Here is a 20,896-nt window from a genome sequence, read left to right as displayed (position 1 = left end):
CCGTGACCTCTCAACATATTTTTAAAATATTTCATTGTAATACATAAAAAGGGGGTGCTGGGGTGCATTTTAATCCTAGGGTGAGCCGAGACCTGGTCTCCTTCCTGCAGAGCGGTGCCCACTTCCAGCCTGAGCCCAGCTGCCCAGAGCACTGATCCTGAGCCGCTGGAGTCTTCAGAACTGGAAGTATTTACAGTCATTCACTGTACTCTACCAGATGTGTGGATTTTTTGTGTGTGTGTTGTGGTGGAGGGCGTGATTGCCTGCTAAGGTGTGGGAAGGCAGGATCCAGGGGGCACAAGTAAATTTTTGCCCAGGGTCCAATCAATATTAAAGACGGCCCTGGGAGTGATGGGGTGCATCTCAATGCGATTGGTATTGATCTCTGGTGTCTTGGAGTGCAAGGGGGCATTGAGACTGCGTTGGGTGTTTGGAGGGACGCCCATGCTTAAGGGCTCAAGCCTGTGCGTTCTTGGTGGCGGGAGGTCCTCGGAGTTGGTGGAATAACAGGTTCTTGAGGATGAGAGGGGTCCATGATTGGGGCTGGACTCCCATAGTTGGTATTTTCGGGGCAGGTTTTTTAGGTCCATCAGTGGTGCCTCCGAGCTGGCGCTCATTGGCTGGGGGCAAGATGGAGTACCCCGCGGAGGAGGGTTTAATCAAATTTGTGGCTTCGAGGACCTCCCTCGTCTTTAATATATGTTATACATATGTTGGGGGTGTGTGCTGTAATATGCTTGTTGCATATGGGTTGGTTGTACAGTTTTCTGCAAAGTTAAAATATGTAATAATAAAACGGCTGCTGTGGCCGATTCAATCCAACCTGGTGTACGTGTCGTTATTTTGGGCTGGGAGGGAGTGGGGTACAGGGTTAGAAGCGAGGGCGGTAGCCAATACCTGCGTCATGCAAAAGTTTTTTTATTTCAGCTTTTAACAAGTGTCCCTGCTAAGCCCCTGCCAGCCAGGAGTGCCAGTCACAGAAGGAAAGCACCTCTGATACAAGCAGGGCGCTTTAGGACCCAGACAGCAGCACACTCCTTCAGGCATGGACGAGGTAGCTCCTTCATGGCAGGTGCAGGGATGGAGAGGCTGCTGTGAGAGCAGGACAGGAGGGGGCATGGCTGCCAATAGCAGGGAAACCGGGCAGATCTGCTTAAGAAGATATATTAGTAAGTGTAATATCTCCCTACTTTCTTTATAGTTTTAATAAGTGCTAACAGAGTCGTCAACCCCTTTAAGTTTTACTATGTTTACATAGTTTTGTTTGCAGCTTTAGCACATGATGTTTTCTTACTTTTCTCTTATTTTTAGTATCGCACCATCAGAATTCCAAAGATCCGAAATTACTTCCTGTGTGCCAGTGTTGTGTTCTTCTGCATATTCTTAGTTCAAATTTTGGTTATGCCAAGGTTAGTGCCCTCAGTGTTATCACTCTACTTATTGATAGCGGGGTTGGGGCAAATAACACTGCCTCAGAGACATGTTCTTCACGGTTGTGCAGTGTCCACCACAGCAGAAGCTTCTCCTTAAAAAGGAAAATAGCGGAATGTGCACAGCTGGCTAGCCCCTTTATATCCTTCTTATATGGATGGCTTAAAGGGTTTACCCATCTCAGCCTTTCATGGCTCAGATCAGAATGACCCATGTAAGGCACAGCCAGGGGTGACCGAAGTTGTGAAAGCAGCCGCTTAGCTGTTTGAGTAACTGCAATGTATTTGCCAAGAATCTCAAAACTGTGTGCTGTCCGCATCTTTTCTGGCCCCATTGAAAATGAATGGGTCCGGATCCATTTTGCGGACGTGTGAATAGACCCTAAGGGTGTTACGCAGCTATTAGCAGCCGCCGGGAGTGATTGCAGTCTATCACAAATTGGACTTGCAACCCGAAACCAACGCAAGTCCAGGTACAGCCGGCAATTGGCAACGAATTGCAAGCTCTGCCCGATAACGTGCTGTAAGCACCTAAGGCCTCGTTCACATTTCTGTTTTTCACATGTGCTGTCTGCATTTTCCACGGAAGGCACACTTACCCATTGATTTTAATCTGTTTGTTCACACATCAGTAGTATTTAATGACCATTGGGCAGCGTAGAAATCACAGAGACATGCACTGCATTGGCCCGTGATGCAGACCAAACACGCCCAATGAAGTCTATGGGCCTGTGAAAATCACGGACACAACACGGATGGCTTCTGTATTTGGTCCGTTTTTTACTGATAGGTGATGCTCTAGAAATTAATTTTCCACTGAGCAACGTCCGTGGAATATAGATGACACATGGAGGGCAAAAAATGGACAGGCGCACCAAACATGGATCCTTCATGGACATCTTCACGGATGAATTTTTTCCACAAATGTAAAACCGATACGGAAATGTGAACGCGGCCTTACAAGTGTTTTTTCTCCATTCATACACTGATCGTTGTTTCATTCATGTCCTCTACAGGAGTGTGAAGCTGGGGGTTTCGTTTGCTGTGGTGTTCGTATTAATCCTTTGCGCACTACTAATCTGCTATGCAGACAAGGGCGTGGTAAGTTTATATATGGCAACCGTTTCTAAAGGAAACCTAAAGTCTGCTGGCCTTTGACTCTGTTACAGTAATCACGTTTTATGTATTTGCCAGCGTTTCTGTGAAGAGAGCTCGCCCATGTCACATGTCTTATGTTCAATGGCTGAAAATGTGGAGACCAAACCACTAGTGCGAGTTCTTTTAGCTGCGCTGACCATTGGAGCCCTGCTGGTGATTGCCATTCTTAATCTGGTAAGCCATGGTAATGGAATCCGTAATTCTGCGTTCCACCTGGTAATGAGTCTATAGAGCTGACGAGTCTTATGTTTCCAGCCTCTAGATGACTCTCTACAGAACTGCAATGGGTCGAGCCCAGAAACAGATGCTTGTCAACGTATACCTGTGAGTTGAATTTACTGATGTTTGTATATACAGTATATATATATATATAGACTCTTTGGCCCACATTTACTAAGCTGATGTATGCCAAATCTGAACATACACCTGTGACTTTTCTTATCACTCACCAGTTTTTAAAAAGGGAAGAAAAGAGGGTGTTTTCTTCAAACTAAAAAAAGGGTTTTTCAAGATTTTTGAACTGATGACCTATCCTCTGGATGGGTCATCAGTATCTGATTGGTGGGGACCCGACACCCAGGACCCTCGCAGATCAACTGTCTGAGAAAGCAACGGCACTCGCAGTAGCGCCGCAGCCTTCTCACAGTTGGTCCTGAGCCGAGAGACGACACGTTCATCGGTCACGTGGTCTAGGCGCAGCTCAGATCCATAGACGTGAATGGCGCTGAGTGCCATACCAAGCTCAGCCGCTGTACAATGGGCGGCGCTGTGCTTGGTGAGCAGAGAAGGCTGCAGCACTACTCTATGGCCGGTGCATGAACGGCAGGGGTCCCAGCTGTCAGACTCCCACCGATCAGATACTGATGATGTATCCCAAATGCACCAAATTTATTAAGAGGCATGTCATTTTAATATATTTGATGCAAATAATTCCAGATATCGCCTTTCCTAAAGACTAGTTTCACGCTAGCGTTTCTCATATGCGTCAGGCTGTTCCCCAGAGCGGTATTTCTGTGGCATATTTTCTGAATTGCGGCCGGTTGGCATCCATGTAGCTCCTGGCAGTGCTGGATACAGAGAGATTGGGTAGGCTGTTCCCTGCCGAAACATCCTGTCATATATGAGAAATGCTAGTGTGAAACGCAAGGAAGCTGGCGTAGATATAAGGCTGTTTGGCGCCGGTGGTGGATGCGCCTAAGTTATGCAGTGGCAAGCCCCTCTACATAACTAAGGTGCATCAAGCGCCAGCGCAGGGGTCTAAATGACCCCATAAAAGTTTATTTTTATTGTCATTTATAAGTCACTAAGCAGATCTCATCTTTATTTTCCAGTATTATATCTACTGCTGTATTTTGGGCTTCATTGCATGTTCTGTATTCCTACGAATGAGCTTCGAACTAAAAATGCTCCTGTTATCAGCCGCCTTCATCGTGTACAACGTGATCATCTTCCATACGCACTCAGACTTGTTCAGGGGAGCCTTCCCAACCAACAGGTAGGATGTTTTCTGTGTGGACTGTGTGCGCTGTTGTGTGTCTAAGCTTCCATACAGACAAGGTAAGGATTTTATTATTCTCCGTATGCCAGTTCTCTAGTCTACAGTTTTGCACAAAAGATTTTCTATGATTTATATAAGAAACTGGCTTAAATTATATCTCAAATCTATACCAGCCTTGGTAATTAACCCCCATTTTTCTAGGAATCGAAGCTCAGTTTCTCTCATGGCTTTAAACTGCAAACCTCCAGCTGCTCAGGTTTCTTTATTATGTAGCAGACTCTCCTTAACCCCTTGGATACCAGAGGTTTATTTGTTTTTGTTTTTAGCATTTTCTTTTTTCTTTCCTGTCTTTACGGAGCCATAACTTTTTTTCAGGGCTTGTACTTTCTAATGCCACCATTTAATATGGCCTTTCACGGAATACAATAGTAGAGGTATACGTCTCAATTTAAGGATTATATCACGGCTGAAACGAAGAGGCGCTAAAAACAATTACTTTATTACTTAATTGATAAAAAATTGGGGGGAACAATTATGTCAATATCAAAAACACAGACCAAAAAAGAACCGCACCAAAGTACAGTATGAACTGGTAAACTGTGTAACAATTGGTTGGTAAGCGCCGCAACAGTAATTCTGTGCGGATCCAGAAAAATCGGGGACAGTAGTATAGAGCAGTGTGGGAGAAAAACAGGTAATAGTGTAGGCCTGGCTGGATATAGGCCAGTGTGAACTACCTGTATATACCACTTGAAACCAGGGCTGCTGGTGAATTGTTATCAGTAGCCAGCCCAGGGAAAATAAAACCCCACTACCTAACTAACTGCCCCTGACTAAATGATCACTCCCACAAAAGGGGCTCGACGCGTTTCTTCATTGAGATTCATCAGGAGCGAAATTCAATAGTGCAGAATGTGAGAATAATAGAACGCTGCCACACTGGTGATGTGTGACAGCGTATCGGCGCTATGTCGGCCGTGAAGCGCCCGCTGAAATGCCGGAATAAATAGGGGAAATAGACACACCCCCAACAAGGGCTGGGCGGATGTGCAGCCAATGGGAAGCCAAGCGGGGAGGATCTCCGCTCGTTCACCCGCCGAGATGCCACACACCTACACATACAGTTACTCCGTCTCAGTCCTATTTGGAAGTAAGTACAGGGGATTTTTTTCACGGGTAGTGAATATCTTGCAGCAGCAGGGAATAGACAGGGGAGCAAGAACAAAAACATGGTAACAAAAACATGGTAAAATGCTGATGTCGGCAAGTGTGAAAAAACAATAAACATGACACCTTAATGAAAAAACAACAAAGGCTGCATAGGGAAATATGTAGGAATAGATGTTCCATTAGCATAAATAATATACACCAGGTGGTCAAGATGTATAATGGCCCCCGTGTGTCACCCATGATATATGGCATGCAATGAGGGGAAAAAACACAATTCCATCACAGTTTTACGGGTTTTGTCCCTACGGCGTTCCTTATGCAGCAGAACAGACCTGTGCATGTTATTCTCTGGGTCAGTACAATTACAACAATACTACATACTTTTAGTTTTGTTTTTTGTGTGTTTTAATGCTAAAAAAAAAAAAAAAAATGAAAAAAAAGAATTTACATCGCCATATTCTCACACCCATAACTTTTTTATAGTTGTGTCTATCGAGTTGTGTGGGACGATCTGTAGTTTTTATTGATACCATTTTGGTGTATGTGTGACTTTTCAATCACATTTTATTAAATTTTTTGCGGTGAAGTGATAAAAAAATTGTGAATTGTTACTCCATTTGCCGTATGGGAATAATATTTTTATATTTTAATAGTACGGGAGTTTTCGGACACTGCGAATATCATTGTAGTGTGAAATTTTAACTTCTTCCATAAATTACACCCAAAAGCCAAATATCCCTAACTTTTTGTGAGTAGTGTGTGTGTATATATATATATATATATATATATATATATATATATATATACACACATCGGTATATAATGTTATATTACGTTACAAATTGTACTTTCAAATTGTAATTTCAGTACTTCTGGGATCCTGAAAGACCTGCAGCGGATGTCCTGCTTTTACCTTTCTTTATTCTACTTGACACTCGTCTTATTGGCGAGGCAGGTAAGAAAACTTTAAAATGATAATTTATTAGTTCTGTGATGTCCTGGACACAAATCCAATCACTTCTTGAATGGCACTGCACTTTGATCCGGAGAGGGACGTTGTGAGCGGGTGACCCCCTCTATGTTGTCAGTGCCTCCGGCTTAGATGAAACAGCGGCCAGGCTCCTTATAGCCGTGCTCATCAGTTACACCAGCTGGTGGCTACTATTGTAATTCTACAGGTAATGTACAGTACAGACCAAAAGTTTGGACACACCTTCTCATTCAAAGAGTTTTCTTTATTTTTATGACTATGAAGGCGTCAAAACTATGAATTAACACATGTGGAATTATATACATAACAAACAAGTGTGAAACAACTGAAAATATGTCATATTCTAGGTTCTTCAAAGTAGCCACCTTTTGCTTTGATTACTGCTTTGCACACTCTTGGCATTCTCTTGATGAGCTTCAAGAGGTAGTCCCCTGAAATGGTCTTCCAACAGTCTTGAAGGAGTTCCCAGAGATGCTTAGCACTTGTTGGCCCTTTTGCCTTCACTCTGCGGTCGAGCTCACCCCAAACCATCTCGATTGGGTTCAGGTCCGGTGACTGTGGAGGCCAGGTCATCTGGCCCAGCACCCCATCACTCTCCTTCATGGTCAAATAGCCCTTACTTTCAAAGTTTTCCCAATTTTTCGGCTGACTGACTGACCTTCATTTCTTAAAGTAATGATGGCCACTCGTTTTTCTTTACTTAGCTGCTTTTTTCTTGCCATAATACAAATTCTAACAGTCTATTCAGTAGGACTATCAGCTGTGTATCCACCTGACTTCTCCTCAACGCAACTGATGGTCCCAACCCCATTTATAAGGCAAGAAATCCCACTTATTAAACCTGACAGGGCACACCTGTGAAGTGAAAACCATTTCAGGGGACTACCTCTTGAAGCTCATCAAGAGAATGCCAAGAGTGTGCAAAGCAGTAATCAAAGCAAAAGGTGGCTACTTTGAAGAACCTAGAATATGACATATTTTCAGTTGTTTCGCATTTGTTTGTTATGTATATAATTCCACATGTGTTAATTCATAGTTTTGATGCCTTCAGTGTGAATCTACAATTTTCATAGTCATGAAAATAAAGAAAACTCTTTGAATGAGAAGGTGTGTCCAAACTTTTGGTCTGTACTGTATGTGAAAGGAAAGCTGGGGGGATATTAGCGTAGGCTGTCCATATACATTCATTATTCATACCTCTAATGCCAAGTCTCCATCCATGTGAAGTATATAGCATTGCCTCTGTTTGTAGGTTGACTATTACTCTAGGCTAGATTGTTTGTGGAAGAAGAAATTCAGGAAGGAAGATGAGGAGATTGAAACGATGGAGAATCTAAATCGTCTTCTTCTAGAAAATGTACTTCCCGCACACGTGGCTGCATATTTCATTGTGGACAACAAAATGAATGAGGTAAAGATTCTACTTGTTAAACATGAATTAGTGAAGTGACCCGAGCCGCTATTAAACCAGACATACTGGTTGGTACGGCTCCTCATGCTGATTAAAACTATGTCTTTCTTTTGTCTGTATGCTAAACAGCTGCAGATAAATCAGCATTTTTAGTTATATGCAAATGAGACGTTGGAGCACCAGGAGGCAGGGCTGAATCCTTTGAACACTGCTTTGTAACACCCCCTGTGCTTGACAGGGCTAGACGTGCTGAGGGCAGAGCTGTGTCCTAGCATGTACATATCATATACACTATGTACTATAGCTTCACCACACTGAGATCTGCTCAGAAAGCTCATCTACATATCACTGCTTTATTCACAGGCAGAATATATGATTATAAAGACACCAGTCATAAGTCAGCTTTCTGAGCATAGGAAAAAACATGCATCTCTATGTGGTAATCCGGTAGCTTTATAATAAGTGCACGATTTTTCATGTAGAGATCCCAGGTTTGAATCTTGGGGAGAGACTTACATAAACTTTTTTTTCTGGTATTTTTTTTCTCTCTCATTTAAGCCATAATAAAAGGCTATTCTAATAAATAATATACAGGGTGGGCCATTTATATGGATACATCTTAATAAAATGGGAATGGTTGGTGATATTAACTTCCTGTTTGTGGCACATTAGTATATGTGAGGGGGGAAACTTTTCAAGATGGGTGGTGACCATGGCGGCCATTTTGAAGTCGGCCATTTTGAATCCAACTTTTGTTTTTTCAATAGGAAGAGGGTCATGTGACACATCAAACTTATTGGGAATTTCCCACGAAAAACAATGGTGTGCTTGGTTTAACGTAACTTTATTCTTTCATGAGTTATTTACAAGTTTCTCTTTGTTTGCAGCCATTGACATGTCGCCGAGGTTAACACGTGAGGAGCAGATAGAAATTGTGTTGATGTCTGGTGAACAAAGTAACCGGGTCATTGCAGCAGATTTCAATGCAAGATACCCTACGAGACCACCCATCTCCCATGCTACAGTTAGCAAACTGCTTGCTAAGTTTCGTGAAACTGGTTCATTGTTGGATTTGCCAAAATGTGAACGCATGAAATCTGTCTCTAATGAAGAAACATCAGTGGCTGTCCTAGCTTCATTCAGCAAGAGCACACAGCGTAGCACTCGCCGCATGTCACTGGAGAGTGGCATTAGTCGAACATCCCTTCGGCGGATATTAGCTACTCACAAATGGCACCCTTACAAACTCCAGCTACTGCAGCATCTCAACGAGGATGACCCAGATCGGTGCACTGAATTTGCAGAATGGGCAAAACAAAAATTGGAACAGGACCCTCAGTTTACGCAGAAGATTTTGTTCAGTGATGAGGCAAACTTTTATGTGAACGGTGAAGTTAACAAACAAAACCACCGCTATTGGTCTGACACTAACCCACGTTGGATAGATCCCTCCAAGACTGTTGGAACAAAAAAAATTATGGTATGGTGTGGTATATGGGGTACAAAGATAGTGGGGCCATTCTTCATCAATGGAAACCTCAAGGCCACTGGATATGCGAAATTGCTACATGATGATGTGTTTCCCTCTTTATGCACTGAAGCTGGCACGTTCCCTGAGTTTTTCCAGCAAGATGGTGCACCACCACATTATGGGTGTCAGGTCCGAGCATTCCTAGATGAACAGTTTCCTGGAAAGTGGATTGGTCGTTGTGGGCCAGTTGAATGGCCCCCAAGGTCTCCCGATCTGACCCCCTTAGACTTTTATCTTTGGGGTCATCTGAAGGCAATTGTCTATGCTGTGAAGATACGAGATGTGCAGCACCTGAAACTACGGATACTGGAAGCCTGTGCTAGCATTTCTCCTGCGGTGTTGCTATCAGTGTGTGAAGAGTGGGAGAAGAGGGTTGCATTGACAATCCAACACAATGGGCAGCACATTGAACACATTTTATAAGTGGTCAGAAACTTGTAAATAACTCCTGAAAGAATAAAGTTAAAACCAAGCACACCATTGTTTTTCTTGTGAAATTCCCAATAAGTTTGATGTGTCACATGACCCTCTTCCTATTGAAAAAACAAAAGTTGTATTCAAATGGCCGACTTCAAAATGGCCGCCATGGTCACCATCCATCTTGAAAAGTTTCCCCCCTCACATATACTAATGTGCCACAAACAGGAAGTTAATATCACCAACCATTCCCATTTTATTAAGGTGTATCCATATAAATGGCCCACCCTGTATAATCATACAGTATAACAATAAAAGGAATGACTATATTGAGAATAGTGTTTTTTTTTATGACTTAGAAACCTGAAAACTATTACCGGTTTATTCACAGACACAATCTATCATTATAAAGACATCAGCAATATTTATTAGGTTTTTAAGCCTAAAAACATACCGTAAATTCTTAATATGATAGGGATATAGATGGGTTGAATGTGGAAGAAAGAAAATATCTGAAGAAAAAAACCTGAAAATCTCCCCCAGGATTCAAACCTGGGATCTCTATATGCAAAACCATGCACTTACCAGGACCTGTATCATTACCACAAAGAGCAGAATGTCTTTTCTATGCTCATAAGCTAACATATAATGCTGCTGTCTTTATTATCATATATTTTGCTTGTGACTAAGGCCTCATTCACACGTCAGTGTTCGATCAGTGATTTCCATCAGTGCTTTTTGAGCCAAAACCAGGTGCGGCTTTAAACACAGAACAGGTGCAGATCTTTTCCTTATGCCTTATGTCTATGGAGGCTCCAATCCTGGTTTTGGCTCAGAATCCCTGATGGAAATCACTGATCAAACACTGACGTCTGAATGAGGCTTAGGCCTCTTTCACACGAGCGTGTCCGGATAAGGTCCGGATGCGTTGCAGCAAACCCGCGCGAGTAGGTACCCAATTGCAGTCAATTTTGACTGAGATTGCGTTCCGTTGTTCAGTTTTTATCGCGCGGGTGCAATGCGTTTTGCACGCGCGTGATAAAAAACTGAATGTGGTACCCAGACCCGAACTTCTTCACAGAAGTTCAGGTTTGGGTTCAAGGTTGTGTAGATTGTATTATTTCCCCTTATAACATGGTTTTAAGGGAAAATAATAGCATTCTGAATACAGAATGCATAGTACAATAGGGCTGGAGGGGTTAAAAAAAAAAATAAAAAAATTATTAACTCACCTTAATCCACTTGTTCGCGCAGCCGGCATCTCTTCTGTCTTTTTCTGTGAGGAATAGGACCTTTGATGATGTCACTACGCTCATCACATGGTCCGTCACATGATCCATCACCATGGTAAAAGATCATGTGATAGACCATGTGATGAGCGTAGTGACGTCATCAAAGGTCCTATTCCTCACAAAAGAAGACAGAAGAGATGCCGGCTGCGCGAACAAGTGGATTAAGGTGAGTTAAATTATTTTTTATTTTTTTTAACCCCTCCAGCCCTATTGTACTATGCATTCTGTATTCAGAATGCTATTATTTTACCTTATAACCATGTTATAAGGGAAAATAATAAAGATCAGGTCTCCATCCCGATCGTCTCCTAGCAACCGTGCGTGAAAATCGCACCGCATTCGCACTTGCCTGCGGATGCTTGCGATTTTCACGCAGCCCCATTCACTTCTATGGGGCCTGCGTTGCGTAAAAAACACACAAAATAGAGCATGCTGCGATTTTCACGCAACGCACAAGTGATGCGTGAAAATCACCGCTCATGTGCACAGCCCCATAGAAATGAATGGGTCCGGGTTCAGTGCGGGTGCAATACGTTCAACTCACGCATTGCACCCGCGCGGAAAACTCGCCCGTGTGAAAGGGGCCTTAAAGCTGTAATATGTATACTAGCTTTCTGAGCAGATCTCAATGTGGTAGAGCTGTGGTACATAGAGTATATGATATGAAGATGCTTGGACACAGCTCTGCCCTCAGCATGTCTAGTCCTGTCAAGCAACGGGGGGGGGGGGGCGGGGGGAGTTACAATTCAGTGCTCAAATGAATCAGCCCCACCTGCTGGTGCTCCAACTTCTCATTTGCATATTAATAAAACACAGATTTCTTTGCTGCTATTTAGCATACAGACAAAAGAAAGGTATAGTGTTAATCAGCATGATGAGCCCTACAGCCAGTATGTCTGGTTTAATAGGGTTGGTCCTGGTGACAGAGCAGCTTTAAATTAGAAGGTAGAATCTTTTTTTATTTACTTACAGAAATTAGCATTTTTCAGTTTCAAGGCCCTTTTCTCAGTGACGACAAGCAGTGCAGCATCTGATAAACTATCATCATTTAGTCAGACAGAAAATTACTAATATTAGTGATGGGTTTACATACCTGGAAACGAATAAATCTGCTGTTTTGGATAATTATTTACCCTATACCAAGTCTAGTTCTCACAGCATTAGGCTGCGTTCACACGGGCGAGATTTCCGCGCGGGTGCAATGCGGTAGGTGAACGCATTGCACCCGCACTGAATCTGGACCCATTCATTTCAATGGGGCTGTTCAGATGAGCGATGATTTTCACGCATCACTTATGCGTTGCGTGAAAATCGCAGCATGCTCTATATTCTGCGTTTTTCACGCAACGCAGGCCCCATAGAAGTGAATGGGGTTGCGTGAAAATCGCATGCATCCGCAAGCAAGTGCGGATGCGGTGCGATTTTCACGCACGGTTGCTAGGTGACTGTCTATACACTGTATTATTTTCCCTTATAACATGGTTATAAGGGAAAATAATAGCATTCTGATGACAGAATGCATAGTAGGTGATCAGTTGAGGGTTAAAAAAAATAAAAAAATTAACTCACCTTCTCCGTTTGTTCGCGTAGTTCTCCCGGTCTTCAGTTCTTTAAAAAGATGAACTATGGGCTAAAGGACCTTTGGTGACGTCAGATCACATGCTCCAATCACAGGGTCCATCACCACGGTGATGGACCATGTGATTGGAGCATGTGATCTGACGTCATCAAAGGTCCTTTAGCCCATAGTTCATCTTTTTAAAGAACTGAAGACCGGGAGAACTACGCGAACAAACGGAGAAGGTGAGTTAATTTTTTTATTTTTTTTAACCCTCAACTGATCACCTACTATGCATTCTGTCATCAGAATGCTATTATTTTCCCTTATAACCATGTTATAAGGGAAAATAATTACATCTACACAACACCGAACCCAAACCTGAACTTCTGTGAAGAAGTTCGGGTCTGGGTACCACAGTCGGTTTTTTATCACGCGCGTGCAAAACACATTGCACCCGCGCGATAAAAACTGAACATCGGAACGCAATCGCAGTCAAAACTGACTGCAATTGCATTCCTACTCGCGCGGGTTTGCCGCAACACACCGGGACGCATCCGGAACTAATCCGGACACGCTCGTGTGAACCCAGCCTTAAAGGGGTTGTCTGGCTTGTAGATAAAACTTCCCCCAGCCAGTATGGTAAAACACTAAAAGAATATACTACATACTCCTCTGTTTTATCCCCTGCCGCTTCCAGCACTGACTCACAAATCCTCCATCGGGCTGTGTTTGGATGCAGTGGTGACATATCTGTACACTCCATCACTGCTGTAGGGGGCCAGTGATTGGCTGCAGAGGTATCTGGGGTATATGTGGACATGTCGTTGCTGCAGCCAAGAAGATAAGAACTGGAGGGGATCAAAATGTGTTATCAGAAAGTGACCTATTGTCAAAATCACGTTTTTTTATGTTTAGAATATTATAAAGAATTTTTTATGTTATTTTTAATTTTCCATGTCAATATTTATATTTAAAAAAAACCCACATAAAATCCTGCAGTTTTCACACTAGCCACTAAGCCTAATAATAGGCGCCACTTCTTGGTCTGTATAGATCACTTTACTGCAGTTACCTGCATATCTGTCATTCTAATCCTGCCTGTAATGATATCACCTCTGTGTATAGATAAGACAGGATCCTCCATTTACAATAGGTGATTGTCAGAGCTCATCTCTTCTTCACTTGTACAATGACCTCTGCACAGGGCACAGAGCATGCCTAGAAAACTCTCCCATAGAAGTCAATAAGGTCCCTTCCCGACCACTGTGTCCATGGACCATGGGGCTGCCGTAAAGCAATTTAATGCTTTATAAATATTTTTAAGATCAGCTCAGACAAAATGGCCGCCCCTATAATCATATTTAGGAAATAGAATTAAAAAATCTGCAATTAGAAACAAAACAGATTAGAAAACAAGGATAGGTGCTACTATCTGGTACTAACCGGCAGATAACATGTTTGGTGACACATTTGCAAAGGGGTCGTCTTGATGCAGTAGAAAAACGCTTTTAATCTGAGAGCTGGCCTGTCATTTGGCCGCTGCTAATGATTGGAGACTGCAGTGTGAACAGAGTCTTGCTTATCACTATAATTTATAATTGTGCAACAGTTTTTTTTGTTTTTTTACCAAATCAAAGCTCATGTCGCCCATCCTTTACCACTAGGATCTGTACCACCAGTCGTATGACTGTGTCTGTGTGATGTTCGCCTCCGTGCCAGAGTTTAAGGTCTTCTACACAGAGTGTGACGTCAATAAAGAAGGCCTGGAATGCCTGCGGCTTTTAAATGAGATTATAGCCGATTTTGATGAGGTATTTTTTTTAACGATTATTTTTGCACAAATGTAGTAGATCAGTAGATTTATATAAATTTACCATAAATTAATATAATGTTATGATGTTTGTCATCCAGCTTCTAATGAAACCAAAATTCAGCGGTGTGGAGAAAATAAAGACAATTGGAAGTACGTACATGGCAGCAACAGGTCTAACGGTAACCCCTGGACAAGAAAATAACCAGGTACTCTATGTAAGGTGGAGCTTTTGTAAAACGGGGTTTTGCAGAAAATTTAGGGGGTCATTTATTAAACAGAAATATACTGAAATTAGGCGTATTTCTGGCACAGATTGCATCGCAAAGGTCCTTTTCTCCCCAATCTACGACCTCTCCCCACTAACGCTAGGTCTAAAAAAGTGGGCATGGCATGGGCGAGGAAAGGGGACGGGCCATCAGACCAGTCTAATTTACCATTTTCTACGCCTGTTTTAGGCGTAGAAAATGTTCTAAATGTAAGACCGCTAGGAAGCTGGCTTACATTCAGAAGCGGAGGAGGATCTGCCGAAGTTATGGAGAGGCCGGCGCCTCTGCTTTAAGTTTGGCGGATCCACCACCAGCTTAGAGCTTTATTAAGGCTGGCGTCTAGAACAATGGTCAAAATAAATGTGCCACTTAGTATTTATGCAGGAAATCTTGTCCAAGCAATACTCAGGGAAAGATGTCAACGGGTCTCAATATCTGTCTGGGTCAAGAAGGAAGAATTGGGACCTATAATCAAGAATATAATACTAAACCCATTGTCGACAAACTACTCACTGACGTGTGTTGCCAAAGTATTTTGGGGCAGATTGATCAATGTCTAAACTTGATATTTAAGCAGACGCTGCACCAATTTTACTAGCACATAGGCAGAAACAAGGGACGGGCAACTAATTACATTTTCTGCCACTGTTCAAAGTAAGACCTAGGCACGCCAGATTCATACATATGGCATGAGTTACAGGTCATGAATCCGACACATGCTGCATATGGGAGGGATACACCTTTCACAAGGTGCGCCAGTATTCAGACTCTCCCCCCATTGTGTTACCTTCTTCAGAACCTGTAGGGCTAGGTTTATTTTTTTCTCTACAATGAGAGCAGTCGTGACTATACAAAAGAAAGACCTTTCCACCAATTTCAGCATTTCTCAGACTCCTCGTTTTGATCCAGGGGAAGGAAAACCAAAACCCCTCAGAAAAAAAATTCTTTCTTACCCTACAAAGCTTGTCAGACAGGTTATCTTCTCATTGTACCCTCATTATGTTGCAGACAGCCCAGGAAAGGGGAGTGAAGGATGGGAGTGGTAGTTTTTGGTCCTGACTATGTTAGTAGCATTTACAGTGGCAGTCCCACGGGGGCCGCGCAGTGATTTTAGGTCATACGCATTCTTCCCTCGCGGCGCACCCTGGTCTTGGGGCTCCTGCCTGGTGGGGATTGGGGTGTCCTTGATGTAACTGAAGTGTTTTTGTAGGGTGCAAGGCAGGCGTGTGGATGCAGTGGTCAGCGGATAATGGCGGTGATATCAATAGTCTGTCTTTACAGAAGATTTCTCTTAGCAACATGACCTCACTACAGCTTACCCTTTGCAGTGACCCTGTTCTGGGGTACTGCAATTACACCTTTGACTACTTTTACTGTGAAGAACCCCTTCCTGAGGTGATAATGGGAACACATCTGTTCTAAATGTAAATTATTTCCCCCACATCCATCAAACATTTTTCTTTTGAACAATTTATGGCCCAATTCCTTCTACCGGCCTTTATGTATTAAATAAAGTTATCAAGGTCAAGGCGACTTTTTTCTAAGCTGAACAAGCCCGTTTAATTTTCCAGCCTCCCATTCAATATATTGAAATGAATAGCCACCATTTTTAAAACTAAGTTATAAAACATTATGCTTAACCCCTTCAAGACCCTACAATTTTCCAATTTAGCATTTTCATTTTTTTACTTCCTGTCGACATAGCTTTTTTATTTTTTTCGTTCACATAGCATAGTATGAGGGCTTGTTTTTTGCAGGACAAGTTGCACTTTCAAATGGCCCCATTTAATGTTACACATGGTATAGAGGGAAGCTGGAAACAAAATTCTAAATAGGATGGAATTGAAAAATAAAGCACAATTCTGCCACAATTTTTTTTGGGATTCGTTTTTTCTCTACACAATAAAACCATTCTCCATGTCAGTACGATTTCAGCGATACCACATTTTTATAGTTTTTCTTGTGTTTTAATACTAATAAAAAATAGACTTCAGGAAAAAACTTTTTCTCTTTATATTTCTACAGAGCTGTGTGATGACTTTTTGATCACTTTTTATTACGTTTTATTTTTTTTTTTGTGGGGGGGGTGGAGCAACTAAATACTACAAATTAGAGATTTTTTTTTATGGCGTTCACCATACGAGATAAATACGTTTATATTTAAATAGTATGAGCATTTTGGGACATGCAGGTGCTAATGTTTTTTTTTGTTTTTTATATAGGGAAAAAGGGAGGGTGATTTGAATTTTTATATTTTATTTTTTTAAAACTTCAGACACTACTCATGCTAGAAGTTATGAATGAATTGCCAGAGGTCTGCAATGAAGGTCCAGATGAGTGTTACCAGTTGGAGGTGTGTCCCTGTACAATCTGACACTGGCAGCACAAATTGGATAGTATCATACTATACAGGGACAGACAACTAGAGTTTGGATTTAAAGGGATTGACCACATTTACTAGAAATGTTCCCAGGCTTTAGAATGCTTTAAAATAAAACAAAAAACAAACAAAAATAAAAAAAACATACAAGTTTCTCCTGCGCTGATAATGGAGCAGAAGAAAGGTGGATATATAATATTTTTTCATTTTAAAGCATTCCGTGGCCAGGGGAAAATTGCTAGTTAATTGGACAGCCCTTTTAAATCTATGTCTATGTTGGGGAATCGGAGCTCTATATCAGACCAAACGCTACTGTAGCGATACAAGAAATGAAACACTACAGAATTTCACATCAAATAATCACATTGTGTTAAATGCTGGATGTTCGTTTTAAACTACGTTGACACCTTTGAGCAGCGTCCATCTCTCCTAAATCCTGTTAACTGTCTTGGGATGTCATATTTCCTACGTCTCCCATAGGACCAGGAAAAAAAGAATGCACAGATAGGAATCACGGTGGAATATGCCATGGCGCTAATGCAAAAGCTGGATGGAATCAATAGGCATTCTTTTAATAACTTTCGCCTGCGTGTAGGTGAGTTGTTGAATCCTTAGGATAAAAAGAAAAAAATAATGGAATTAGTATTATGCTACTAAGGGTGCATTTACGCCAACAGATCATCTGACCAATTTCTGTCTAATCAGTTTGTGTAACACAAGATCTGTGTGTGTAAACGGCCATGAAATGGGGGAATGATGTGCATCGGGTAATACAATGGGTAACATCTCCTTCCTAGCAGTTTTCCATGCTTTATTGTAGGACCAAAAACAATTTTGCATTACGTTTTGATTGAAGATGTACAGTTCCTATGCAGACCTATGTGTCTCTATGGTAACAGACAACATAACCAGTGTAGTCTGATCCTTTAGTCATACTCCTTCCTACCTGTCCCAGGAGACCAATGGAAGAGTATGGCTACTTTCACACTAGCATTTTTTGCGGGTCCGTCATGGATCTGCAAAAACACTTCCATTACAATAATACAACCGCATGCATCCGTCATGAACGGATCCAGTTGTATTATGTCTTCTATAGCCATGACAGATCCGTCTTGAACACCATTGAAAGTCAATGGGGGACGGATCCGTTTTCTATTGTGCCAGATTGTGTCCGAGAAAACACGTTTGGCTCCGCTTTGTCAGGCGGACAGCAAAACGGTGCAAGCAGCGTTGTGGTGTCCGCCTCCAGAGCGGAATGGTGACTGAACGGAGGCAAACTGAGGCATTCTGAGCGGATCATTATCCATTCAGAATGCATTAGGGCAAAACTGATCCGTTTTGGACCGCTCGTGAGAGCCCTGAACGGATCTCACAAACGGAAAGCCAAAACGCCAGTGTGAAAGTAGCCTCAGACTCATGGTTGGTAAAGAAGCTGTGGAAAGAGAACGATAGATGTTAGGACACTTCAAATCAAATCACACTTTATTTTACATTTTTGATACACTGGGACAATAAAATAAATTGTGAAAGTGGACATTGCCGGGATCATTCACGCATTCTGCAAAAGCTGTGCGTAAAGTAAAAAAGGGGCGAACAGTTTTCCTTGGATGGCCATAGGCTACTTGGATAATGTCGCCTTTGTTTGGCATGCTATGGCAATGATCACAATGATGGATTTTTTTTTATCTTTTAGGGATGAACCACGGGCCTGTCATTGCTGGAGTGATCGGGGCTAGAAAACCACAATATGACATTTGGGGGAATACAGTGAATGTGGCCAGCAGGATGGAGAGCACAGGAGAACTTGGAAAAATCCAGGTAACATATCTGTCCTTCTAAACAAGTTACCACAACATGTTCAGTATATCATTTATACCTGCAGAAAACGTGAAGGTTTATTCTGTAGTTGGATCAATTGTGAGAAGAAAACTATAATAAGTAAATACTAAAAACAAATACAAAATAGATTTTTTTTCACAGTGCTTACAGTCTCAAATAGGATTGTGCATTTAAAAGGGTTTTTACAAGATTATTATTTTTTTTTTACTGATGACTTATCCTCTGGATTGGTCATCAGTATTTGATCAGTGGCGGTCTGACACCCGGGATCCCCGCCGATCAGCTGCACCGCAGCCTTCTCGCAGCTCTCCAAGCACAGCGCTGTACATTGTATAGTGGCTGTTCTTGGTATTGCAGCTCAGCCCAATTCAACTAAATGGGGCCGAGCTGCTCCTAGGCCACTTGACCGATGAACGTGTCGTCACTAGCCTAGAAAAAGCAAATAGAAGGCCGCAGCGCTCACAAGAGCACCGGTGCCTTCTCAAACAGCTGATCAGTTGGGGTCCTGAGTGTCCCTCACCGATCAGATACTGATGACCTATCCAGAGGATAGAAAAAATTACAAATGTGAGAGCAGCACCGCTGACCCTTCCAGATCTCTACTGGGAATGCACATGCCTGTCATCAGCCCCAGATCCTCAATGGCTGTTCCATATCAATAGCACAAAAACAAGGTTGTCGGCAACATATCCTCCATGATTTTCTTTATTCAAAGTGGGTCCATCAAAAAGTACAAAGTGCAAAAATGTTGTAACGTTTCGACTAATACGACTATGAGACTATGTAAGACTATGTATTAGTCGAAACGTTGCTCCATTTTTGCACTTTGTACTTTTTGATGGACCCATTTTGAATTTTCAACCTTGGGAAGAAGTAGCTCAAGGGTCTGGAGCTGCAGACAGGTGCGAAACACCCTGAGATGGGCGATTACCAGGGTTGTGCCTGAGACGGCCACAATATCTGGTGAGCATTCTGTTATAGAAAACCTGTGTCCTTGTAGTACAGATTAATGGAACACAGAACCATGGAGCACCTCTTTTGATCTGTTTTCCCTTTGGTTACAGCCAGCTCAGCAATATGTTTGGCAAAAATATTCTTGACTGTTATAAAGGGGTTATTCAGTATCCTATCTGAACAGTGCATAGTTGCCAACTGTCCCGAATTTACCAGGACTGTCATTGATTTTCAGAGACTGTCCCTACAAATTTGGGCCGTCCCAGGCTGAAAAAGGGCAGGACTATTGATAACTCTGTGTTTCCGGTGGAGCCAGGGCATTTCTGGGGGCGGCGGTTTTAGATGCATACTTGCCAAAGTTTAGGTTGGTAAAATCAGGGCATCTGCTGTTTGTTCTCTTCCTTAGGCTAAGTTCACATCAGCGTTCAACCTTTCCGTTCTCCTACTCCGTTATAGGGGCAGGAAAAACGGAAAGGACAGATTTGGCACATAACTAAGCCGAACGGAGCCTACGGACCCCATAGACCCCCATAGACTATAATGGGGTGCGTTAGGTTTCCCTCCAGAGGAAGATTTTTGAAGCAGAGATAAAAAATACTGCATGCACTACTTTTGTCTCCGCTCCAAAATCATCCTCTGAGCATAAAGGCTCAGTTCGAATCCGTCCTTTCCGTTTTTCCTGCCCCTATAACGGAGTAGGAGAACGGAAAGGCTGAACGCTGATGTGAACAAAGCCTTATTTGTCTGTCCACCTGAGTAACATGGCTTAGATGGACACACATGCTTAGTTCGATCCTTAAACTGCCACCAGCTGTATGTACTGTTAGAAACTGTGACAGTTTCCGGGAGGGAGGTGCCGCAGAAAGGACATCCCTCCCCCTGAACTGTAAGGGAGATATCTACAGCAGAAAGGACACATCCCCTGATCTGTTTGATGGTGAGAGCTGCAGCAGAAAGAACACACCCTCTGAGAAAGAACATGCTTCCTGAGCTGCCAGCTTGAAATAAATCTAGCAGAGCAACTAATGGGATCCATGTGAAGCACAGAGATTGTTATGTACTATATTATGTCTGATTTACATATATCACATTAACCCCACGTTAATTCTTTAGCAAATCTGACCAATGTCACTTTATGTGTGAATAACTTTATAACGCTTTTACTTTTCCGTCACATATTGTACT

At 42.4% G+C, this 20,896-nt stretch overlaps 1 protein-coding gene across 1 annotated transcript in view; it reads left to right on the top strand.

Annotated features, from left to right (window-relative positions):
* ADCY7 (adenylate cyclase 7) overlaps nucleotides 1-20,896 on the top strand; it is a 201,827-nt gene that overhangs the window by 176,817 nt on the left and 4,114 nt on the right. The window contains exons 15-25 of the mRNA XM_040410723.1: nucleotides 1,312-1,409; nucleotides 2,447-2,531; nucleotides 2,625-2,762; nucleotides 2,844-2,912; nucleotides 3,920-4,083; nucleotides 6,124-6,211; nucleotides 7,500-7,658; nucleotides 14,124-14,270; nucleotides 14,371-14,478; nucleotides 17,399-17,513; nucleotides 18,612-18,736. Of these exons, the coding sequence (XP_040266657.1) occupies nucleotides 1,312-1,409; nucleotides 2,447-2,531; nucleotides 2,625-2,762; nucleotides 2,844-2,912; nucleotides 3,920-4,083; nucleotides 6,124-6,211; nucleotides 7,500-7,658; nucleotides 14,124-14,270; nucleotides 14,371-14,478; nucleotides 17,399-17,513; nucleotides 18,612-18,736 (1,296 nt within the window). The remainder of the gene's footprint in view (nucleotides 1-1,311; nucleotides 1,410-2,446; nucleotides 2,532-2,624; nucleotides 2,763-2,843; nucleotides 2,913-3,919; nucleotides 4,084-6,123; nucleotides 6,212-7,499; nucleotides 7,659-14,123; nucleotides 14,271-14,370; nucleotides 14,479-17,398; nucleotides 17,514-18,611; nucleotides 18,737-20,896) is intronic.

The sequence above is a fragment of the Bufo bufo genome, chromosome 10 (assembly GCF_905171765.1).
Source record: "Bufo bufo chromosome 10, aBufBuf1.1, whole genome shotgun sequence".
NCBI lineage: Eukaryota > Metazoa > Chordata > Amphibia > Anura > Bufonidae > Bufo > Bufo bufo.
Note: the sequence above shows the minus strand (reverse complement) of the source record. Positions and strands in the feature narration are given on the sequence as shown.